The 23,198-nt window shown below is 46.8% G+C and overlaps 1 protein-coding gene across 1 annotated transcript in view; it reads left to right on the top strand.

Annotated features, from left to right (window-relative positions):
- The window catches only part of LOC143964221 (gonadotropin-releasing hormone II receptor-like), a 93,332-nt gene that overhangs the window by 54,101 nt on the left and 16,033 nt on the right, over positions 1-23,198 (top strand). Inside the window, exon 4 of the mRNA XM_077473926.1 lies at positions 9,489-9,690. Within this exon, the coding sequence (XP_077330052.1) occupies positions 9,489-9,690 (202 nt within the window). The remainder of the gene's footprint in view (positions 1-9,488; positions 9,691-23,198) is intronic.

Below are 23,198 nucleotides of genomic sequence, written 5' to 3'. Positions count from 1 at the left end.
AAAAAAAAAAAACGACATTTTGAAGTGGCTATAGTGTTGAGTTACCTTAAAGTAGAGTTCCACCCAGATTTTTTTTTCCTAATTCGTTCTGCTACACTGCATTTAAAGCGGGAGTCCGCCGGGAGTTCCGCCGTTTTTGTTTTTTTTTAAAAGCCAGCAGCTACAAATACAGCAGCTGCTGACTTTTAAAATAAGGACACTTACCCGCCCAGCGCGCCCGCGATGTCGGCACCCGAAGCCGATCTCTCGATCGTCTCTCGGGTGCTGCCGCCGCCATCTTGGGTATGGGAATCAGGAAGTGGAGCCTTTCGGCTTAATTTCCCGGTTCCCTACTGCACATGCGCGAGTCGCGCTGCGCAATAAGGATGGACCCGCTGCCTCTGGGATCTGTGTGTTTCCCAGCAGGCAGCGGGGGACTTTCGGAAAGGGGCGTAGATCTACGCCCCTTTCCGCAGAGAGCTATCCCGGAAGTGGGTGCAGATACCTGTACTGTACAGGTACCTGCACCCCCCTCCCCCCTGAAAGGTGCCAATTGTGGCGCCGGAGGGGGGGAGGATTCCAATGAGCGGAAGGTCCACTTTAGGGTGGACCTCCGCTTTAATACTTTAATGCGTGTGGTTAACCACTTAAGCCCCGGACCATTTGGCTGGCCAAAGACCAGAGCACTTTTTGCGATTCGGCACTGCGTCGCTTTTACTGACAATTGCACAGTCATGCGACGTTGTGCCAAAACAAAATTGACGTCCTTTTTGTCCCACAAATAGAGCTTTCTTTTGGTGGCATTTGATCACCTCAGCGGTTTTTATTTTTTGCGCTATATACAAAAAAAAGAGTGCAGATTTCGAAAAAAAACGCATAGTTTTTAACTTTTTTGCTATAATAAATATCCACCAAAAATATATAAAAAAACATTTTTCTTTCCCTCAGTTAGGCTGATACGTATTCTTCTACATATATTTGATTTAAAAAAAAAAAAAATCGCAATAAGTGTTTATTGATTGGTTTGCACAAAAGTTATAGCATCTACAAAATAGGGGATAGATTTATGGCATTTTTATTAATATTTTTTATTTTTTTTTACTAGTAATGGCGGCGATCAGCGATTTTTATTGTGACTTGCGACATTATGGCGGACACATCGAGCAATTTTCACACATTTTTGGGACCATTGGCATTGATACAGCGATCAGTGCGATTAAAATTGCATTGATTACTGTAAAAATGTCACTGGCAGTGAAGGGGTTAACACTAGGGGGCAGGGAAGGGGTTAATATGTATCCTAGGGAGTGTTTTAATTTAAGGGGGAGGGGACTGTGCAGGGAAACTAATGCCGGCCATACACGGTTCGAATTTCGAAAGAATTTTCTTTCGAAAATCGTATCTAAGAATTTTCGTATGACTTTCGCACCATTAGTGGGGCTGCAGCAACAGCCGATTTTCGTGCGGAAATAAAATTTGAGGAATCGGACATGTTGGAAATTTTTTGAAAAACGAACGATTTTCTAATCAATGATGGGAGAATCGTGTGAGAAATGTAATAAGAAAAGAAAATTTACGGAGATAAAAGAAAATTTACGGAGAGAAAAGAAGATTCCCGGCCAAGAAAATAATTTTCTGTAACAACATGAGGTGAAATTGAAGGCTTGGTCGGCCGAATTTCGAAAATCAATGGTGGCAACATCGGATCACAGAAAAAACGAATTTTCTGATTTTGAAAAGAAAATTTGTTCGAAATTCGACCGTGTATGTACCATAACAGATCGCTGTTCATACTCTGTATGGACAGACGATCTGTCAGTTCACTGCTCAGAGAACCGGAAACTGTGTTTACACACACAGCTGCCGATTCTCCGTGTGCCTTCGAGCGATCGCGGGAGCCCAGCGGCGATCAAGACCCCTAGTGGCTGTTTATGTTAGCGATGTAGCATAACGGCGTTTCGCGCATTCATCTTCACTGTGGGCATGTGAAGCCCACTAGGAGTCTGTTTCGGGATATGGTGCTGCTGGATACCCAACATGCACCTTCCTATCTTGTGCGTGTGCGCAGCGTACACAGGCCGTAGCGCAGGTAGTGCCCGTCCCGTTGTTATGGCTACAAAGATAATCTATCTATCTGTCTCCTGGGATTGAAGACACGCATCTCCCAGGAGACATTGCAAGGCCGGAAATGACGCGGGTGTGATGGAGGAAGTGAGAATTTACCAACCACTTCAGCCTCGGCAGGTTTTACCCCTGCGACGATCCAGGGTGATTAACCACTTCAATACTGGGCCTATTCTGGCACTCCTCTCCTACATGTAAAAATCTACCTAGGGAATAAAATGGCGGTCATTGCTTTTTATCTTGCACGGTATTGTGTGTGTGTTTCTTTTGGGGAAAAAAATTTGAAAAGTTTGATGATTTAAAAAAATAACAAAACAGTAAAGTTATCCCAATTTTTTTATATAATGTGAAAAGATGATGCTACGTTCAGTAAATAGATACCCAACATGTCACGCTTTAAAATTGCGCACACTCACGGGATCAAAGGTGAGGAGAAAATTCTGGACAGCCGCACTCCAAAGGAAAGTCTTGCCTTTTATTAAAAAAATCAGGATCACAAAATACTGGTCACAGCAGAGCGATACAAAAGAACTGACGCGTTTCACAGTACAGATAGTGCTTACTCAGAGCTCTGAGTAAGCACTATCTGTAGTGTGAAATGCGTCAGTTCTATCCAGAATTTTCTCCTCATCTTTGCTGCTATATGCATTGCCAGCACCTGGGGCTCCTGCAAAGTGGAGGAGAGGTTTCAGCTTTGTCCGTCCTGCCTGAAGCGGTGGTATCTTTTTTTCTCTATCTTACACACTCATGGAATGGCGCCAAACTTCAGTACTTAAAAATCTCCTTAGGTGATGCTTTAAAATTTTTTACAGGTTACAGAGGAGATCTAGTGCTAGAATTGTTGCTTGTGCTCTAACGCACGCGGCGATACCTCACATGTGTGGTCTGAACGACGTTTACATATGTGGGCGGGACTAACGTGTGTTTTCGCTTCTGAGCGCGAGCTACTGGGGACAGGGGCGTTTTAAAAAATTTTTATTGTATTTTTTATTTTACTTTATTTTTTTTATTTTTACTTTCTTTTACAACATTTTTTTTTTTTTTTTATCGCTTTTATTCCTATTACAAGGAATGTAAACATCCCTTGTAATAGGAATCATTTGTGACAGGTCCTCTTTATGGAGAGATGCGAGGTCAGTAAGACCCGACATCTCTCCTCCAGGCTGGAAAGCATGAGATCGGGGGAAAAAAGAACACGATCTCATGCTTACCAGCTGCAATCGCGGCTTTGTTCACATCTGCGGCCCGGACGTGACATCATAACATCGCGCCTGGGCCTTCCGACGGTCATAGAGATGTCCGGTGACCATATGGTCACTTGACGGGTCAATTGATTTCACCCTATTTCTGGAATTGCTACACTTCTCTTTTCTGTCACTAGGCGGCCGGGTATCTGGTGGCATTAGATAAGACAAGGGCATTGCAAGGACAGATTAGGAATGAACGGGGTGTGTCAGCTGACAGCCTTAGACCTGGGGGGCAAGTCCAATCAAGTGGCCCACCTTAACCCCGAATCCGTTCACTATCTATGCCCACCTTGTATTACAAGGTTACCCATGGCTAGTAGCCAGCAGAGCCCTACAGGCCATGATCAGCTCCCAGCAGGACCTACAGGTGCATGGCCATCTCCCAGCCCGTGGGTCCTGCTCACCTCTGGGTCCTGCTGGCCACTGGCCATAGCCAGCTCCCAGTAGGACCAACAGGCAGTGGCAGTGCGTCCATAAAGGCGCAGGAACGCCGCCCCCCTGTCACTTGCTCTCTCACATAGATTCATGCATTGCATGAATCTATCTATCTATGGTCACCGCTGCCGCCCCCTATTCATGTGCCTGGTCCCTTGTTGGGTGCCATGCATATGAATTACAGCGGCGGAGTTTCTTTGGAAATGCCTGATTAGAGCCATAGGTTCAAATAGGCTTCCTGATTAAAGCCATGGGCTCTAATAGGCTTCCAAAAGGGAAAAACAGCGGGCATACTGCTGTGCGTTCGCTGATTACTCATTGGTGTGTTAGGAAAGCGATGTCTTTGGTTCTCTAACACTGACCTGCCTCACAGCCAATCAGGTTGCTCAGGTCATGTTACCTGTCATCTGATTGGCTGAAACAGGCGCCGCTATTGGACGCCTGACGGGAGAAGAAGTGCAGGAGACGCATGAAGGACCCGCTTGTTGCTGTCACCTGCTGCCCCACAAGACAGGGTAAGTGCAGGGCAGAAGGCGAGCGGGCGTCACACTGGCAGATTTTGGCACACTGGCAGCATTGGGCACACTGGCAGTGTTTGATGGCACTGTGGCTGCATATGATGTATTTTTTTCACATTTTTTTCAGTTTGTTTGCCCCCCCCCCCCAAATATTTTAGCACCAGCCGCCACTGCCAACAGGCCATGATTAGTTCCAGCAGGACCCACAGGGAATGGCCAGCTCCCAGCAGGACATCATGTACTGTACCATTCCCGAGTCTTTTCTGCAGGTGATCCCTCTGTGTAGTGCGGGGACAAGGTCATCCAGTGCCCAGGCAAAGATAGCAAACTGCATCCCCCCCCCCAGGTGGAGGAGGGAATCGGGGTAATAGTGCCATAATGTTTGTGTTGTGCTGTGGGGTCACTGGAAGGAAAAAAATGCTGCTGCATTGCAGTCAGTTTGAGAAGGACTGATTGATAACTATGTCAGTGCCATCCGGTGCACTGCGATAAAATGTAGAATTACTGGATTTTATTGCAGCTTACTGCACCTCTGGACTGCAGTGTAAATGGGGCACATAGAGAACAGCTGTATTCTATGTGCTCTAGCAGTGACTGGTATTTTTCCAGTGTGGGAAAAATGGCAGTCACTGCACTAGTGTGAAAAAGCCCAAATTCTTTAGTATAAGAGAGAGTGAGGGGCTGCATGTGTTAGAGGCATGATTCTGACAGAACTATTGTATTAGATAAAAGTAAGCTGGGATGGAAAGGGTGTCAGCCCAAGTACATGTGTGGAATGCCCAGAGCTGAGAGGCTACAGTGATTTATATGAGGAGAGCAGAATTACAAAACAGAAGAGACGATAAAATGAATGGGAAAAAGATAAGTGAATTGGTGCAAGGAGAGTGTGACTTACCTACAGCAAGATTGTACCGGCAAGAGAGATGAGTACACAGAGGGAGGGGGAGGGGGATGAAGCATGAGTGAAATCAGCCTGGAATAAATGAAAGAAACTGAACAGAAACAAACGTGATGTGTCCTGGAAGGAGAGAGAGGTTATAGGAGTGAAGAGTGATACATTGCAGCCAGTAGGAGAGTTATCACAAAGCAGGTGCAGCTGCTGGGAACAGAGCAGCAGGAGAATGAAAGCTTGAAGTTGCTGGCTGGCCGCCCCCCCCTGTGAAGTGATGGGTCTCCCTGCCGGGAGTTGGAGTTACCTGCTGCGCTGCTCAGTTCCCTCCAGTCTCTACCCACCAGACTACAAGTCCCAGAATGCAGCGCAGCAGCAACACAGCCAATCGGCGGCCGACTTCCTCAAAAAAAAAAAAAAAAAAAGTGTCAGCAAACAGCGGCTGTTTTGATTAAAAGTAAGACGGCCTGGGGGGAAATTTCCACCCTGCCCCCGGCCCAGCACGCCCCTGGTCTGAGGGCCTATCCAGAAGCAGGAGAGCAGCGTAGGATTGGGACTGTGGGCTTGCAGTCAACCCAGAAGTAACGGTTCCGCCGACTGGGGAACCAGTTGTGGTCGGAGGTGGAGGGAAAGCTGTCGCCGCTAAGGGACCATCCACCTCGCCACCGGAGACCACTGTGAGTGAGCTGAAGCAGGTATCTGAGCGGACTTCTCAGCAGCCGGGGATGGTGAAGAAGTGGGGAAACTTCAGCAAGTGCCAAGACAGGGACCCAGCGGGACAGCAGAGGTGACGCTTGAGGAGCATCAGTGGATGCCAAGCCAGGGACCTAACGTGTCAGCGGGGGTGAAGCTTGAGGAGTATCTGGAAGTGCCAAGCCAGGGACTCAGAAGTGAAGCGGGGGTGACCCTTGAGGAAGATACTGAATAGACATGGGCGCCATCAAAAATTTTTGTTTCGTTTCGTATTAAAAAAATAATAATCGTATTTCGTAATTTGTGTACGAAATTCAATTCGGATTCGTACGAAATACGAATTTTTGTTAGATTCGTCAAATTTTCCTTAAAATTACGAATTTTCATTATGATGAATTTATCATTATGAGGGGCTCCCACCATCCCTGTGCTGTGCCCATTATGAGGGGCTCCCACCATCCCTGTGCTGTGCCCATTATGAGGGGCTCCCACCATCCCTGTGCTGTGCCCATTATGAGGGGCTCCCACCATCCCTGTGCTGTGCTGACTTCCTGGGGTTTTTTTTTACTTTTAGGTCCGTTAACTTTTTGTAACAATTACGAAGCTCCCAGTTCTGTACACCCGCTGTGCCCATTATGAGGGGTTCCCACCATCCCTGTACTGTGCTGTGCTGACTGCTGACTTCCTCTGATTGGTGAACAAAACACCAGTCACGTTTCCATTGTAATGGAATTTGGATCCGAAATTTCCAAAAATTCGTTAACGAAATTTCATATAAAATTGGTAAGCATAGAAATTCCCATAGGGTTCCCACCATCCCTGTGCTGAGTTCCCAGGTCTGTACACCCGCTGTGCCCATTATGAGGGGTTCCCACCCATCCCTGTGCTGAGTTCCCAGGTCTGTACACCCGCTGTGCCCATTATAAGGGGTTCCCACCCATCCCTGTGCTGAGTTCCCAGGTCTGTACACCCGCTGTGCCCATTATAAGGGGTTCCCACCCATCCCTGTGCTGAGTTCCCAGGTCTGTACACCCGCTGTGCCCATTATAAGGGGTTCCCACCCATCCCTGTGCTGAGTTCCCAGGTCTGTACACCCGCTGTGCCCATTATAAGGGGTTCCCACCCATCCCTGTGCTGAGTTCCCAGGTCTGTACACCCGCTGTGCCCATTATGAGGGGTTCCCACCCATCCCTGTGCTGAGTTCCCAGGTCTGTACACCCGCTGTGCCCATTATAAGGGGTTCCCACCCATCCCTGTGCTGAGTTCCCAGGTCTGTACACCCGCTGTGCCCATTATAAGGGGTTCCCACCCATCCCTGTGCTGAGTTCCCAGGTCTGTACACCCGCTGTGCCCATTATAAGGGGTTCCCACCCATCCCTGTGCTGAGTTCCCAGGTCTGTACACCCGCTGTGCCCATTATAAGGGGTTCCCACCCATCCCTGTGCTGAGTTCCCAGGTCTGTACACCCGCTGTGCCCATTATAAGGGGTTCCCACCCATCCCTGTGCTGAGTTCCCAGGTCTGTACACCCGCTGTGCCCATTATGAGGGGTTCCCACCATCCCTGTGCTGAGTTCCCAGGTCTGTACACCCGCTGTGCCCATTATGAGGGGTTCCCACCATCCCTGTGCTGAGTTCCCAGGTCTGTACACCTGCTGTGCCCATTATGAGGGGTTCCCACCATCCCTGTGCTTCAGTTCCTGGGTCAGTGCAATTGCCGTGCCCATTATGAGGGGTTCCCACCCATCCCTGTGCTGAGTTCCCAGGTCTGTACACCCGCTGTGCCCATTATGAGGGGTTCCCGCCATCCCTGTGTTGACTTTTAACTTTTAGGTTCATTAACGTTTTGTAACAATTACACATTTTCGTTATGAATTTGGATCCAAAATTTGTAAACCAAATTTCGTATTTCGCACAGAATTCATATGCATAAAAATTTGTATTTCGGATTCGTATGAATTTACGGAAATTCATACGAAACGAATCGCACATGTCTAATACTGAGTGCTAGATTGGAGGAGCTCAGGGGATCCAGCGGCCGTGGAAAGTAAGTCTAGTGAAAGACTGAGAGCTCAGTGGAGTGAAGTTCTACAATAGGAGATTGTAGAAGATGTGAAAGAGTTCATTGCAACCTTTGTTAGAAATTGTTACAAGACCATAGCTCCCAACTGTCCCTGATTTGGAGCAATGTCCCTCATTCCTCCATATTTGTCCCTCATTTTGGTCTGATCCATAGAGATGTATATAAAATGCACTTTTTATCTATCCCAGTGCTCAAACTTTCATCTGATTTCTAAATTTCTGTATTTGTAAATTCCAAAAGTCAATATAAAGGAATATTAGTGGTAAAAAAAAGCACTTGTGGGTTTAACCAATCTTTTATTTTTTTGTACAATTCTCCTTTAAGGGGCCGTGTCCTATGTCTGAATACTTTTGCTGATAGGTGTCCCTCATCGCCACCTCAAAAAAATTACAAAGCCCCCCCCCCCCTCGTTCCCCGCTCCGCTCGCGGCGCCGGCATTCTTACTGTGGGCGTCTGGCTGTGGCTTCACAGCCGGGTCCCACTGAGCATGCGCGAGCGGTTTTGCGCGCCATGATACGCTGCTCAGTCATCTAGGACAGGTGACAGGTCCCAGATGACTGTGCGGCGCCGAGGGGAAGGGGAAGTGATGTCACCAGCTCGGGCACTGAAGGAGGACCCCCTAGCAACAGGTATTTAGAGGTGAGTACATTTTCTTTCCCAATTATTTTTTTATTTTATTTTTTTATCAATTTTAGGCTTTTTTTTTTTTGGTGGCAACACAACTTTAAGAGACAATAAATCTCTTTGCATTCAAGAAGTGTCTCGTGCCCATCAATCTACTTTGCATTACACCCACAATGCCTCGTAACCCACTCTACAGAGAAGGATGTCAGCTGTCCCTAACCCTGGAGGGGACCATTAGGCCTCAGGGGCCCCCCAGGACTTGGCTTCAAAGGCACAGGGACACATGTGACGCCCAGAAAGAGCACAATGGCAACAAAGGCATTCCATGTGTCCCTGTACCCAATTCGTCCAACTATAAAAAAAGTGGGAACCACCCCAACCTATAACTGGCGTTTGCAGTAAGATGAACATGGAAGGGCAATGCAAATCACAAACAAACAAACGCTTTCCCAGCACACTTACCAGCCAGCCTGCAAATCAACTGAATTGGCCCTGTCTAACAGTTTAGGATAAAAAAAAAACACAGCACAGTGGGTGATTGACAGCCTCAGCTGTGCATGTTTCCCTATGAGACTGTGTAGAGGTGGGTGTGTCCATTCCCTCCACTCTGGTCCCAGATTACACTCAGCTCCCTGCTCTATACTGTGCAGTGTGTGACATCCGATGCCTGCCCCCTGCCTTCTGAAGATCAGAAATGCTGTGTAAATTTCAAACTTTGAATGGATGTAGAGGTGAGAGGACCGCAGATAAACAGGTAAAACTTATGTAGCAGGATTTGTTTAATCTCTGTTTATCGCCCGAGGCCAGTCACTTATTGTGAAATAGCTATGCGGGTTTTAGCCGATATCATTACATGTACACGTTTTCTGATACCTTATTATTATTTTATTTTTTTCAGCTCTTCCTGTTCCGTTTGCGGACGGTCCCCGGAGCCAATTTCACACAGTGTGCAACGCATGGGAGCTTTGCCCAGCACTGGCAGGAGACGGCCTACAACATGTTCACGTTTTGCACCCTGTTTGTCACTCCGCTAGGCGTCATGATTGTGTGCTACACACGAATACTCTGGGAAATCGGCAAGCAGATGAAGCACAAGAATGGTGAGAAACGTTTCTAACCATAAACCATAGACACCGAAGCTTCTGCCAGACCATCTGCTTTCCCAGCTGGCTCTGCGGCTGGTTCTTTTATGAAGCGTGGTTATCCCGAGACTCTCAGGGCTCTTCCTTTTCCATTGACAATCTTTGTCTAGAATTGTGTTACAAGTAGTGATGGTCCTGGCGTTTTCGGCGAATACCGGACGCCATGAGGCATGCGCAGCAGAGTCCAGCGCCGCGGAGTGCCCCATAAAGCACTGCGAGGGTGCAGTACATTGATGCCTAATGATTGGCCAAAGCATGCACCTGACCTGCATGCTTTGACCAATCACAGCGCACTCTGCTGTGAGAGCCATGATTGGCCAAAGTCAATGCCGCGCACTATATAAGGCTGCTTACATGGTGGCCGTATATAGTGCTATGAATGAGAGAATGTTAGCTAGAGGCAGGTTAGTTACTGGCATTCAGGCAGTTTAATATAATATATGTAGGAAGGCCAGTATGGTGGCCTGAATTTATGGGAGGAGCCCGGGGGGTATTTAACCAGCCCGTTCGCCTGTGGTGGTTGTCGGTTTCCGGTGCGCAATACCACGTCACTAGGCCGACAGCTCGTGTTGATCACCATTTGATTACCATTCAGACAAACGTCTCCCTTCTTGGAAGTCTCGTAGTTTTCGTGTTCCGTCCGGTTTTGTACAAATCTCGCCGGCTCGACTGCCGCAGGTAGGGGTCTCGACTGACCTTCATTTCTATTCATTTCTACTTTATTTGAGTGTCGTAAACCCTAAAAAATGTCACATCGTTCGGGTTGATACCGGGTTGTTATCACTCATGTCGCACTTGCCCGCACACGCCCTTCATTTCACGGGCGTCGTTCGGTAGGTTGTCTGTGATACTTTGTTAGCTACCGGTTGCATAAACTTGTTCGTCATGTTCCGCAGTCATATCGTTGTCAGTCGTATCTTGCGGCACAACGACCCATGCCTCTGCCACAAACTGGCTCACGTAGGCCATTTCTTCATTTCACCTGTCACTTACTACGCTCCGATTCGAATCCAGTTGCATCACCTAAATGCGCCGATTCGTCCCGGGGTGCCCCTAGGTATTCGGCCTCATTTCGGTACATGCTCCAGAGTCCGCTCGTTCCAACCGTCCGGGTCTCTGTCATGGGTTCATTTCACGTCACCTACTACGTTCGAATCGATACCAGTCGTTTGCCAAAAAAACGCACAGGTTCGATTAAACGTGTCCCAAATAGCTTGGCCTCATTTCGGTACATGCTCCAGAGCCCGTGCGTTACCATTTCAACCCGGGCCCTGTCATGGGATTCATTTCACGTCACCACTACGTTCGAACCAATACCAGTCGTTTAAAAAAAAAAAAAAAAAAAAACGCACAGGTTTGGTCGACGTGTCCCAGTTGTCGTTGGCCTCATTTCAGTACATGCGCTAGAGCCCGTTCGTTGACGGTCGCGAGTCGCGCCCTCTCCGAGTCGCAGCTCTACCATGGGAAAACATTTCATCCTCATCTAGTTCGCCCGGGTCGAATCCGGTCGCATTTCGTTTGCATCGATTCGCCCGGACGGTCCCACATTTTTTGTAGCTTTTTCGGCCTCATTTCAGTGCATGCTCCAGAAATCCGGGTTGGTTCCAGCCTCAGTTTGGGGCCGGCCATTCCAGGCCTCTGTCATGACAGTAGTCCTTCATTCATTTCACTGTCACATTCCGCGCTCCGGTTCGAATCCAGTCGCACGATCGGATGCACCGATTCGTTCCGGTTCGCCCCCAGGTTGTTGCCCTCATTTCAGTACGTGCTCCAGAGTCCGTTCTGCTGTCAGTTGTACTAACGACACGACCAGTTTGTGCCTCTGTCACGGCAAATCGTGCTTCATTTCATGGTCACTTATAGCGCTCCGATCCGAATCCAGTAGCATCTATGATGCATCGATACGGTTCGGCGTGCCCCAGAGGGAACAGCCACATTTCATTTATTTTTTCCACAGGTTGTCTGGCGCTGGGCCAAAAAAAAAAAAAAAAAAAAAAACGGAATCTCAAAAGGATAACAGAAACAATGAGGGAATAACGGCGTGATGGTTAGGAATCATGGCGCAGAAATATCTACTCACCGGTGCACTTCAGTTGTGTTAGCCAACTACTTACGTCACATGCCAGTTTTCCTTGTTAGGCTCCTTCAAACAAATGTCATCTGTTGTTTCTCTCTCCAGGTCAGTCAAAGCTTAGTAGGTCCACCCTGCACCAGCTTGGACGTCGTCTCCCAGGTAAAAAAAAAAAAAAAAAAAAAAAGAAGGGCTAGGAGTGGAAAAGGCGTCAGCAAGACGGACCGGTACACATATGTATGTAGGCGAAGGAACGTCAGTATATATGTGTATTCGCGTTCGCTTCCGCCTTAGTACCCAAGCAACAGGTGGGCTCACTTGGAAAATAGAGAAACAGTCTTGACTTTGTCATCCTCTATAGGTTCCGGTCGTCCATCTATCTTCCCCAAAAGAGATAGGACATCACTCCCGGGGCTCGATCCATCAGGAACCATGTCCCAGACCAGCAGTGAAGACCTTACTGCCCCCCTGTCACCTCGCCCGCCTTCAGTGGGCGACAGCATTCAGTCTTTCAGGGGCTGGACTATCCCTAGGCTGTCAGCGGAGCTCAGACGCAGGGGCATTCCCTTCCCAGCCACAGCTAGGAAGGCAGAGCTGTTCAGGCTCCTCTCTGCCCCCCCAGCTACCGCCGGGCCTAGTACCCCGCCTCAGGCTACGCTGCAGTCCATCTCTTCGGCCATAGGTCAACTGCATACCATGGTGTCGTCTCTGGCCAGCTCGGTCACGGATGTTCAAACCAGGGTGACCCTCTTAGAAACACCTCCAGCTACAGCCACCACTGTTCCGGATGCAGTCCCGTCTCTTCTACCAACAGGTACCGAAGGCACATGTCCCGTGGTCTGTCCAGCACATCTTGTGCCGGCCAGCATTAGGAAGGACATCTTGGACGGCAAGGATGTTAACCTTGCCTCCTTGCTCATTTCGGTGCATGACCTGGCAGAGAACAAGGCTTACACCTGGGGGGATGTATCCGTAGTTCTCAAAGCTAAGGACCCCAGGCTAAACCGGAAGCTATCCATCCCCGAGTTTACCCTAGCCTTCGGCATGCTCAGAGATGTCGTTTGCTCAGCCTCTCCTGCCAGGAGGGTTGAATTAGATTTGTATCTCCACACGGTGGTGGACCTGGGGTACAAATATGGTGGCTTTGCATTCTACGACTACCATCGTTCCTTCTCAGCGAAAGCAGCCGCCAAACTGGCACAGTTCCAGTCTCTCACAGACTGGAGCCTGATGGACACGGAACTATTCTGCCGGCATTTTGCCGGCCTTCGTTCACCCCTGTGTGCCGTCTGCCAGTCCTCCACCCATACCGCTCCCTGGTGCGCCAACATACCGGCTACTCGCCCGGTAGAATTTCCCTCCACCTCTGCCGCAGCCCCAGGCCCATCAGGCTCGGCACCAAAAAACCAGGTGGACAAGTTTGGACGCACGGTCCAAACCATTGGGGGCGCGGCCATCTGCAATAACTTCAACTACGGTTCTTGTAATTACAGCCAGTGCCGTCTACTGCATATCTGCGTTATATGCCACAGGGCGCACCCCAGGAATTTGTGCGAGGTCAAAGCGCACAAAGGTTCATGACTGAGCCGTATAGACATACTTTGCCTGGGCTTCTACCTCAACACGCACCCCACTCCTTCACTAACCACCTTCCTCGTAGGCGGCTTCACCGCAGGTTTTCACACCGGCCTCATCTCCCTACCTCACCAAACCCACGAGTGCAGAAACCTCCGCTCAGCAGCCTCTGACGAACAGGCCATCGACCTGCTGCTGCAGAACGAGGTGGATCGAGGCTTCGTTATAGGCCCCTTCACTCAGCCCCCCTTCAATATGTGGAGAGTTAGCCCTATTGGGCTTGTCAAGGGCAAGTTTTCCAATAAAAGTCGTTTAGTGTATGACCTGTCTGCGCCTCATTTTTCTCACATCCCTAGCTTAAACTCATTAATCCCTTCTGAAGAATTCTCCTTAAAATATTCCTCAGTGGACATGGCAATCCAGGCCATCCTTAAAGTAGGCACAGGCGCATGGCTGGCGAAAGCGGACATATCCGACGCCTTTAAACTGTTACCTATCCACCCGTCCCTCTGGTGCTGGCACGGGATTAAGTGGAAGGATCAATACTACTTCGCCACGAAGTTGACGTTCGGCTCCAAAAGCAGCCCGTGGCTGTTCGACATATTTGCCCAATCTCTCGAGTGGATTCTCTTACACAAGGTCGGCTGTCAGCAAGTTATCCACTACTTAGATGATTTTTTATTGATAGAACGGCCAGGCGCACCTCCCAGAGATCTTGACAAGTTAAGGACCGTTTTCGGGAACCTCAATGTTCCCATCGCTGAACATAAGGTGGACGGACCCGCACATTCAATCACCTTCCTGGGTGTTATTTTAGACGCCGGCTCCATGAAAGCCAGCCTGCCCCTTGACAAACTAACCCGCATCAGGGCGGCACTTCACGAGTTCACTCGGACCAGGGGATGTACTAGGAGACAGCTGCACTCACTGTTGGGCATGCTCAATTATGCCATGCGCATTATCCCACAAGGCCGTTCCTTTATCTCACGACTGTTGGTCTACCTGTCTCAGGCTCAAGACCCGGATCATATCCTTTGCCTAGACACCGCAGCTTTAGCAGACCTGGCAATGTGGGACGAGTTCCTGTCCAACTGGAATGGCATCTCCCTTTTCATCCCGTGCATTTCACCTCTCTCACCACAGGTAGTCACAGACGCCGCGGCCTCTACAGGGTTCGCAGCAATTTTTGGCCACCATTGGTTCGCCGGACCCTGGCCTTCTCAGATACTTAGCATCCCGGGCTTTAGTCAATCCTCTTCACTCTTCGAGCTCTACCCCATGGTTGCAGCCGCCCAGCTCTGGGGCCCTACCTGGTCCGGACAAACGGTAGGCTTCACCACCGACAATCAGGCCACAGCCGAAATTGTCAATAAAGGCAGGTCTAAATCCCCCTCCGTGATGTCCTTCCTACGCAGGCTGGTGCAGCTGTCACTACAGCACCAATTTAACGTCATCTGCATGTTTATCCCAGGGAAATATAACCGGGCAGCTGACGCCCTCTCCCGCTTTAATTTCCGGTCCTTCTTTCTACAGGTTCCCAGTGCAGATGCCGCATCAGCGCCTATCCCGCATTGGTCGCAGTTGACCCTGGACTAGAGCCGCATTTACTAGGAGCCACGCAGCTCATCAACCGTTCGTTATCGGACAATACTCTCAAAGCCTACCAGGTAGCCTGGAGAACCTTCAACGCATTTCTGGTCACCTCCTCAGTAGGCACCCCCACAGATACTAGACACATTCTAGCCTTCATCTCGTACTGCCACAACCAACTGGCCTTGTCTTTTAACACCATTCGCTTATACTTAGCTGGTGTTCAGCACTTCCTTTCAATCCAGGATCCTACCAAACCCTCTGTTTTCTCGTCCCACGCTGTCCGAGCCATATTACGCGGCATCCAAAAGCAACAGCCGCCAGTAAAAGTCAAGCGGCTCCCCATCACCAGTGCCATCTTCAGGGACATGTCCACCATACTCAACAGCTACCCCTTTGGTGTTCTCCCCAGTCTGGTCATACAGGCAGCCATTTACCTAGCCTTCTATGGCTTCCTTCGGCCCGGTGAGTTTACTCACAACAGCCTACACGGCCCAGTCCTCCGCAGATGTCATCTGCTCCGTCACCAGGACCATTTCATCCTCCACCTCCCGGTAACCAAGACCCAGCAGACAGGCACCGGCGTAGACATCCACCTCTACAAAACCAACAATGCCTGGTGCCCGGTCACGATGCTTACACAGTTTCTCGCTCGGCTGCCCGAGCTCCCGGACTCTAGCCCACTTTTGCCCTTCCCGGTGAAACCACTAACTAACCAACAATTTGTTAAGCATATCAGGATTCTCCTCCGCAACCTGCTCCTCAATCCTAGTGAGTATTCCGGCCACTCCTTTCGCATTGGAGCAGCTTCATCCGCATCCCGGCATGGGGTCCCGGACCACGTCATCAAAAGGTTGGGCAGGTGGAAGTCGGCCTGCTTCACTCGGTACATCCCTAACCCACAGGTGGAGATGTCTCGAGCATTCACTCAACTGGCTCAATAAAATTAACCAGGAAACAATAAAACTCTCTTATCCCTACCTGACTGTTTTGCCCCCTTATTTTGGTATACCGTCCATTAGACCAGGGCACACTTTCAGGTCCATTTCATAAAAGGTGTCTCATGATAAGCTTGTTTTGTTCAGATACGTATCGGCCATAGGGCTCCAGCCATAAGTAGGAAGGCCAGTATGGTGGCCTGAATTTATGGGAGGAGCCCGGGGGGTATTTAACCAGCCCGTTCGCCTGTGGTGGTTGTCGGTTTCCGGTGCGCAATACCCTCCCTCCCATCCCCTTTTTAGGGCATTTATCAAAAAACATTTCTCTTCAATCATATTCATTCTGATTACTGGGTATGCCCCCTTATTTTGGTATACCGTCCATTAGACCAGGGCACACTTTCAGGTCCATTTCATAAAAGGTGTCTCATGATAAGCTTGTTTTGTTCAGATACGTATCGGCCATAGGGCTCAATCCATAAATATATATTATATATATATCTATATATATATATATATATATATATATATATATATATATATATATATATATATATATATATATATATATATATATCCCAACTTTTTGAGATGGGAATGAGGGGACACCTAACAGCAAAAGTATGTAGGCATAGGACACACCTCCTTGCCACGCCCCCTTAAAGGAGAATTGTACAAAAAAACAAGATTGGTTAAACCCACAAGTGTTTTTTTTTTACCACTACTATTCATTTTTATTGGCTTTTGAAATTTACAAATGCAGCAATTTAGAAATCGGATGAAAGGTTTAGCGCTGGGAAACACTTTTTTGATACATAAAAAGAGAATTTTATATACAACTATATAGATCAGACCAAAATGAGAGACAAATGAGGGAGAAATGAGGGAGAAATGAGGGACATTGCTCCAAATCAGGGACAGTCCCTCCAAATCCGGGACAGTTGGGAGCTATATATATATATATATATAGTCTTAGTATTTGTGTCTTCAGCTAACTTTCGTACACTTAATCACTTCCCAACCGGCGCACGACGATGTACGTCGGCAGAATGGCATGGGCAGGCAAATTTTCGTACAGGTACGTCCATTTGTATTTGCCGCCCTGCCATAGCGCGTGCCGTTCGGGACCCCATAAGTCCGGTCGCGGGTCCCGCGGACTCGATCGCCGCGATCGTCTCACAGGGTGGCTGAACGGAGAGATGCCGATGTAAACAGCATCTCCCCGTTCTGTCTAGCAACAAGTGACACTGATCTCTGCTCCATGTGATTGGAGCAGAGATCAGTGTTCGCTATCACACAGCCCAGCCCCCCCCACAGTTAGTAACACGTCCCTAGGACACAGTTAACCCCTACACTGCCACCCACTGGTTAACCCCATCGCTTCCAGTGTCATTTACACAGGAATCAGTGCATTTGTATAGCGCTGATTGCTGTATAAATGACAATGGTCCCAAAAATGTGTCAAAAATGTCCGATGCGTCCGCCATAATGTCACAGTCACAATAAAAACTGCTGATCGCCGCCATTACTAGTTAAAAATATATATATATATATTAATAAAAATGCCATAAAACTATCCCCTATTTTGTAAACGCTATAAATGTTGCGCAAACCAATCAATAATCGCTTATTGCATTTTTTTTTACCAAAAATATGTAGAAGAATACGTATCGGCCTAAACTGAGGAAAAAAAATGTTTTTTTAATATATTTTTGGGGATATTTATTATAGCAAAAAGTAAAAAAATAATGTGTTTTTTTCATAATTGTCGCTCTATTTTTGTTTATAGCGCAAAAAATAAAAACCGCAGGGGTGATCAAATACCACCAAAAGAAAGCTCTATTTGTGGGAAAAAAAGGATGTCAATTTTGTTTGGGAGCCACGTCGCACGACCGTGCAATTGTCAGTTAAATCGGCGCTTTGCCGAATCGCAAAAAGTGCTCTGGTCTTAAGCCAGCAAAATGGTCCGGTCTAAAAGTGATTAAACTCCTGAATAGCAGTGCCAAACACAACTGGCCCGGATTAGAAGAAGGCAGAATTTTTCTCAGTGCCTGGGAATGGATGGCCTTATCATTTAGCCCTGTGGCACTACAAGTGTCAGCAAGATGACTAACAGCAATGATGTCTGTATACAGTGTCCATATAACTTCTTCTTCTGTGGTGCAGTGTCCCTATTTTTTACAAATGGGCAAAAGCCCTCTCACCCAATCCTGCGGTCAAGGCCCAAACGAAGGTCCAGGAATAGGCAGGCTCTCCTGGTGATCCGGCTGGTCACCTCACACTGGAGCGCTTCGAGCCGTAAACCTTTTACAGGTTATACGTTTAGAGCAGTGGTCTCCAAACTGCAGCCTGGGGGCCAGATGTGGCCCATTGTTTGCTTTGATCCGGGCCCTTGAGCAATTATTCCCCCCAACTGTCAGCAACAGTGGAGCATAATTCCTGCATATTCCTCCCACTGACACCAATGATGGGGCACTATTCCTTCCCGCTGACACCAATGATGGGGCATAATTCCTCCTACTGACATCAGTGATGGGGCATTATTAGTCCCACTGACACCAATGATGGGGCACTATTTCTCTCCCTGACCCCAACAATGGGGCACTATTCCTCACACTGACACCAAGGAAGGGGCACTATTCCTCCCACTGACAGCAATGATGGAGCACTATTCCTCCCACTGACACCAATGATGGGGCACTATTCCTCACACTGACACCAAGGAAGGGGCACTATTCCTCCCACTGACGCCAATGATGGAGCACTATTCCTCCCACTGACACCAATGATGGGGCACTATTCCTCCCACTGACACCAATGATGGACCACTATTCCTCCCACTGACACCAATGATGGAGCACTATTCCTCCCATTGACACCAATGATGGGGCACTATTCCTCCCACTGACACCAATGATGGGGCACTATTCCTCCCACTGACACCAATGATGGAGCACTATTCCTCCCACTGACACCAATGATGGGGCACTATTCCTCCCACTGACACCAATGAAGGGGCACTATTCATCCCACTGACACCAATAAAGAGGTGCTATTCCTCCCACTGACACCAATGATGGGGCACTATTCCTCCCACTGATACCAATGATGGGGCACTGTTCCTTCCACTGACACCAATGATGGGGCATTATTCCTCCCACTGACACCAATGATGGGGCATTATTCCTCCCACTGACACCAAGGAAGGGGCACTATTCTGGCACAGCCTGGCCCTCCTAAAGTTTGAAAGACAGTAAACTGTTTAGAAAGTTTGGAGACCCCATGGTTTAGATTTTACCATGAATGATGCCCTGGAATTATTGCTCTCACTCCAACTTTCATGGCATGTGTGCACGGGGTGACAGGGATGCTTCTAAAAAAAAAAAAATTATTGTTTTTACCTATTTTACTATCATTTATATTTTAGCACCTTTTTTTTTTTTTTTTACTTGAATGTTATCACAACATTCACAGTACCATCAAAACGATTGGGTGGCTGTACAACCGTTTTTCCTTAATAGCCAGGAGCCGGATCCAAAAATGAGGACCAAGCACTTTGTTTGGACCACTCGAGTTCCAAACCAAGTGGAAACCAAGTGTGTAAGGGGCTTCCGATTGGCTGCGTGTTGAGGCCAAAGGTAAAAGTCCCCACCCCCCGCTTCTTCTTGATGCAACAATAAACCACCAGCTTGTAGCCCTCTACCTCCGCCATATTGTGCCAAACTCCATGTCATAGACCAGGGATCCTCAAACTACGGCCCTCCAGCTGTTGCGAAACTACACATCCCATGAGGCATTGTAAAACTCTGACATTCACAGACATGACTAGGCATGATGGGAATTGTAGTTCCTGAACAACTGGAGGGCCATAGTTTGAAGACCCCTGCCATAGACCTTCCATGACATCCCAGGCCATTAGCCTTTATATTCAAAGAAAGGAATGTCCACACATAGTACAGTTTCCGCGCTTTACTGATGTTTCTTCAGAAGATGGCAGTAACCAGTCACATCACATAGACATACTGTCCGGGGGTCACGTGACATTACTTTATCACCCTTATATCCTTCCCTTTGTGCTCTCTCTCTCTCTCTCTCTCTCTCACCAAGGAGGCATTTCTCCTAGGCCCCATTCCCACCACAGTGTTATGTAGCTTGAAGCTCAAACTTTGGAGAAGAAAAAAAAAAATCAACGATTCTCTGTGGAGACGGTTCACATCTCCCCTCCAAGTCACCTGAAGCCAAACGCCCAAAGCTCAAAAAAGTTCTGGAGCATTTTTTTTTTTTTTTGGCGCTTTTTTATTCCCATTGAAATGAATGGAAACGCGCCCTTCACGCGCTTTTGTGCGCATTCACACATTTTGTCGGTCGTAGTTGCGCCATTTTCTGCTCAAATTTAAAAGATGTAAAAAGGAAAATAAAATAGTAACAATATATAAATAAATAAATAAATTTTGGCGCGTTTTTATTCCTATTGAAATGAATGGAAACATGCCCTTCACACGCTTTTGTACGCATTTGCGCATTTTGTCGTATTTGTGCCATTTTCTGCTCAAATGAAAAGATGTAAAAAAAATAGTAACAATTTATGAATGAATAAATGTAAAATATATACAGAAATAACAAAAATCACCATAAAGAATAAATAAAATACATGAATAATATGTACTAATACATAAATAATAATGAACCCCTACCCTTAAAAATGATAAATAATTATTATTATTATTATTATTATTATTATTATTATTATTATTATTAATAATAATGAAAAAAATAATATATAAACACCCAACCCTCAAAACATAAATAAATTACTATAATAATAATAATAATAATAATTATTTATTTATTTATTTAGTATTAGGGTTGAGGTATTTAGCTATGTATTATTATTTTTTAAGGGTTAGAGGTTTAAGTTAGGGGTTATTTATTTATTTATTTATTATTATTTAATATTCATTTATTTAAATTATTTATTAGTTATGATTGTTTTTATTTATTTGTTTATTTATTTTAAATTAATGTATGAATTTATTATTATTATTATTATTATTAGTAGTAGTAGTAGTAGTAGTAATAGTAGCAGAAGTAGTAGTAGTAGTGGTAGTATTAACACCCTAACAATAAATAAATAATATATAACCCTAACCCCTAATCCTAACCCTAACCCCAACTCCTAATCCTAACCCTAACCTAACCTTAACTCTAACCCCTTACCCTAACGGAAAAAAATAAAATGATAAATGAATAATAATAAAAAAAAAGAAATAAAAGCTAATAAAGTTGAAATGCCTAGCAACTAATGATGCAACCGATGATAGTTTTTCTCTATTGGCTAATAAAAAAAAAAATGGCAAAGCGAAAAAATGCTGTATAAAAACACGCAAGTCGCGCATAAAAATGTGCCAAAATCGCGCATAAAAACAAGCGGAAAAAATTCCAGAAAAACACTCAGGTGTGAATGCAGCCTAAACAGGGAGCTGTGCCTTGCTTATAACTTTCCCCTTTTCTGTGCTATAATGAGAACAGAGCCATCTAGTGGCCAGCCAGCTAACTGCACCTGCTTACAAGTAGTTAATAAGCAGTTGATAAAATAAAATAAACATAAAAAAAGAGAAAAAAATAAAATAAAATGCAAACAAATATAATTGAATATAAAAAAAAAATTTTTTCTGTTGATACTCAAATATTCACAAATTATTATTATTATTATACAGGATTTATATAGCGCCAACAGTTTACGCAGCGCTTTACAATATAAAAGGGAGACAATACAGTTATAATACAATAAAATACAAGAGGATTAAGAGGGCCCTGCTCAAAAGAGCTTACAATCTAATAGAGTGGGACAGGTGGAACAAATGGTTGTAACTGTGGGGAATGAGCTGATGGAAGTGGTAGAAGATTAGTTGGGGACGTGATTGGCTTTCCTGAAGAGATGAGTTTTCAGGGATCGCCTGAAGGTAGCAAGAGTAAGGGGATAGCCAGAAAGGTTGAGGTAGTGAGTTCCAGAGGAAAAGTTGGTCCATCGGATATTCCGACGGAGACAGTCCGATGGAGACCACACACAGTCGGAATATCCGACAAAACGGTCCGATAGGAAACATTCCGTCGGAATCTCCGACCGTGTGTACAAGGGCTATGAGGGTTGTACCGAAAATAAAACAAAAGGGGCATAACTTTATTAACTTATATAGATCATTCAAATTTCACATGTTGGTAAGGTAATTCTTCCTCTGTATGGTAAGGGTCCTTTCACACGGGGCGGATCAGTTCTGATCCGCCCCGTGGATGTCCGTTTGCTCAGCGGGGATCACTCCGCCGATCCCCGCTGAGCAGGGAGATGACAGCTCCGTCTCTGCACACTGCGCAGGGACGGACCTGTCACAGCGCCGCTCTCCCCTATGGGAGATCGGATGACGACGGACCGCAGTGCCCGTTGTCACCCGATCCGATCCGCAGACGGATGGAAAAATAGCTTTTTCCTCCGTTACACTTTTTCGGATCGGAGCGGGTCGGATGTCAGCGGACATGTCACCGCTGACATCCGACGCTCCATAGACCTCTATGGAGCACCCGTTCAGGTCCGCCTGAAAAACTGACAGGCAGGCCTGAACGGGACATCGGTGTGAAAGAGGCCAAACTCTTCTTCTTTTTCATTGCCGGTAAATAATGGATTTACAAGCTGAAACAATGTGTCATTATTGAGTTCTTGACAAAGGAAGGGTGCAGACTGTCCAACATCCACAGAAGGCTACAAAATGTTTGCAGTGATGACACCATAGATAAGAGCAATGTCTCGTCATTGGTGACTCTTGTCAAAGGTGTCATCTCTGTAAACATTCTGTAGCCTTCTCTGGATGTTGGACAGTCTGCACCCTTCCTTCATCAAGAACTCGAGGACCTCAAAGAGAGTGCGTTGCTTCTGCTCAGAATCTTTTATTTACATACAATGAAAAAGAAGATGAAGAAGAGTTACTATAGAGTAGGGATCTCCAAACTACGGCCCTCCAGCTGTTGCGAAACTACAAATCCCATGAGACATTGTGAAACTCTGACATTCACAGACATGACTAGGCATGATTGGAATTGTAGTTCCTGATAACTGGAGGGCCGTAGTTTGGAGACCCCCCGCATAGAGGAAGAGTTACTTTACCAACATGTGAAATTTGAATGACGTATGTAAGTAATAGAACCACGTGCCCCTTGCCCTGACTTCTCTGTCAAGATCAATGGCACAACTATCAACCTGTCCCCACGTCTAGGTCCTTGGTGTAATCCTGGACTCTGAA

This window comes from Lithobates pipiens, unplaced genomic scaffold, assembly GCF_037356315.1.
Source record: "Lithobates pipiens isolate NorthernLeopardFrog02 unplaced genomic scaffold, aLitPip1_a1.2 Scaffold_8, whole genome shotgun sequence".
In the NCBI taxonomy this organism is placed as follows: domain Eukaryota; kingdom Metazoa; phylum Chordata; class Amphibia; order Anura; family Ranidae; genus Lithobates; species Lithobates pipiens.
Note: the sequence above shows the minus strand (reverse complement) of the source record. Positions and strands in the feature narration are given on the sequence as shown.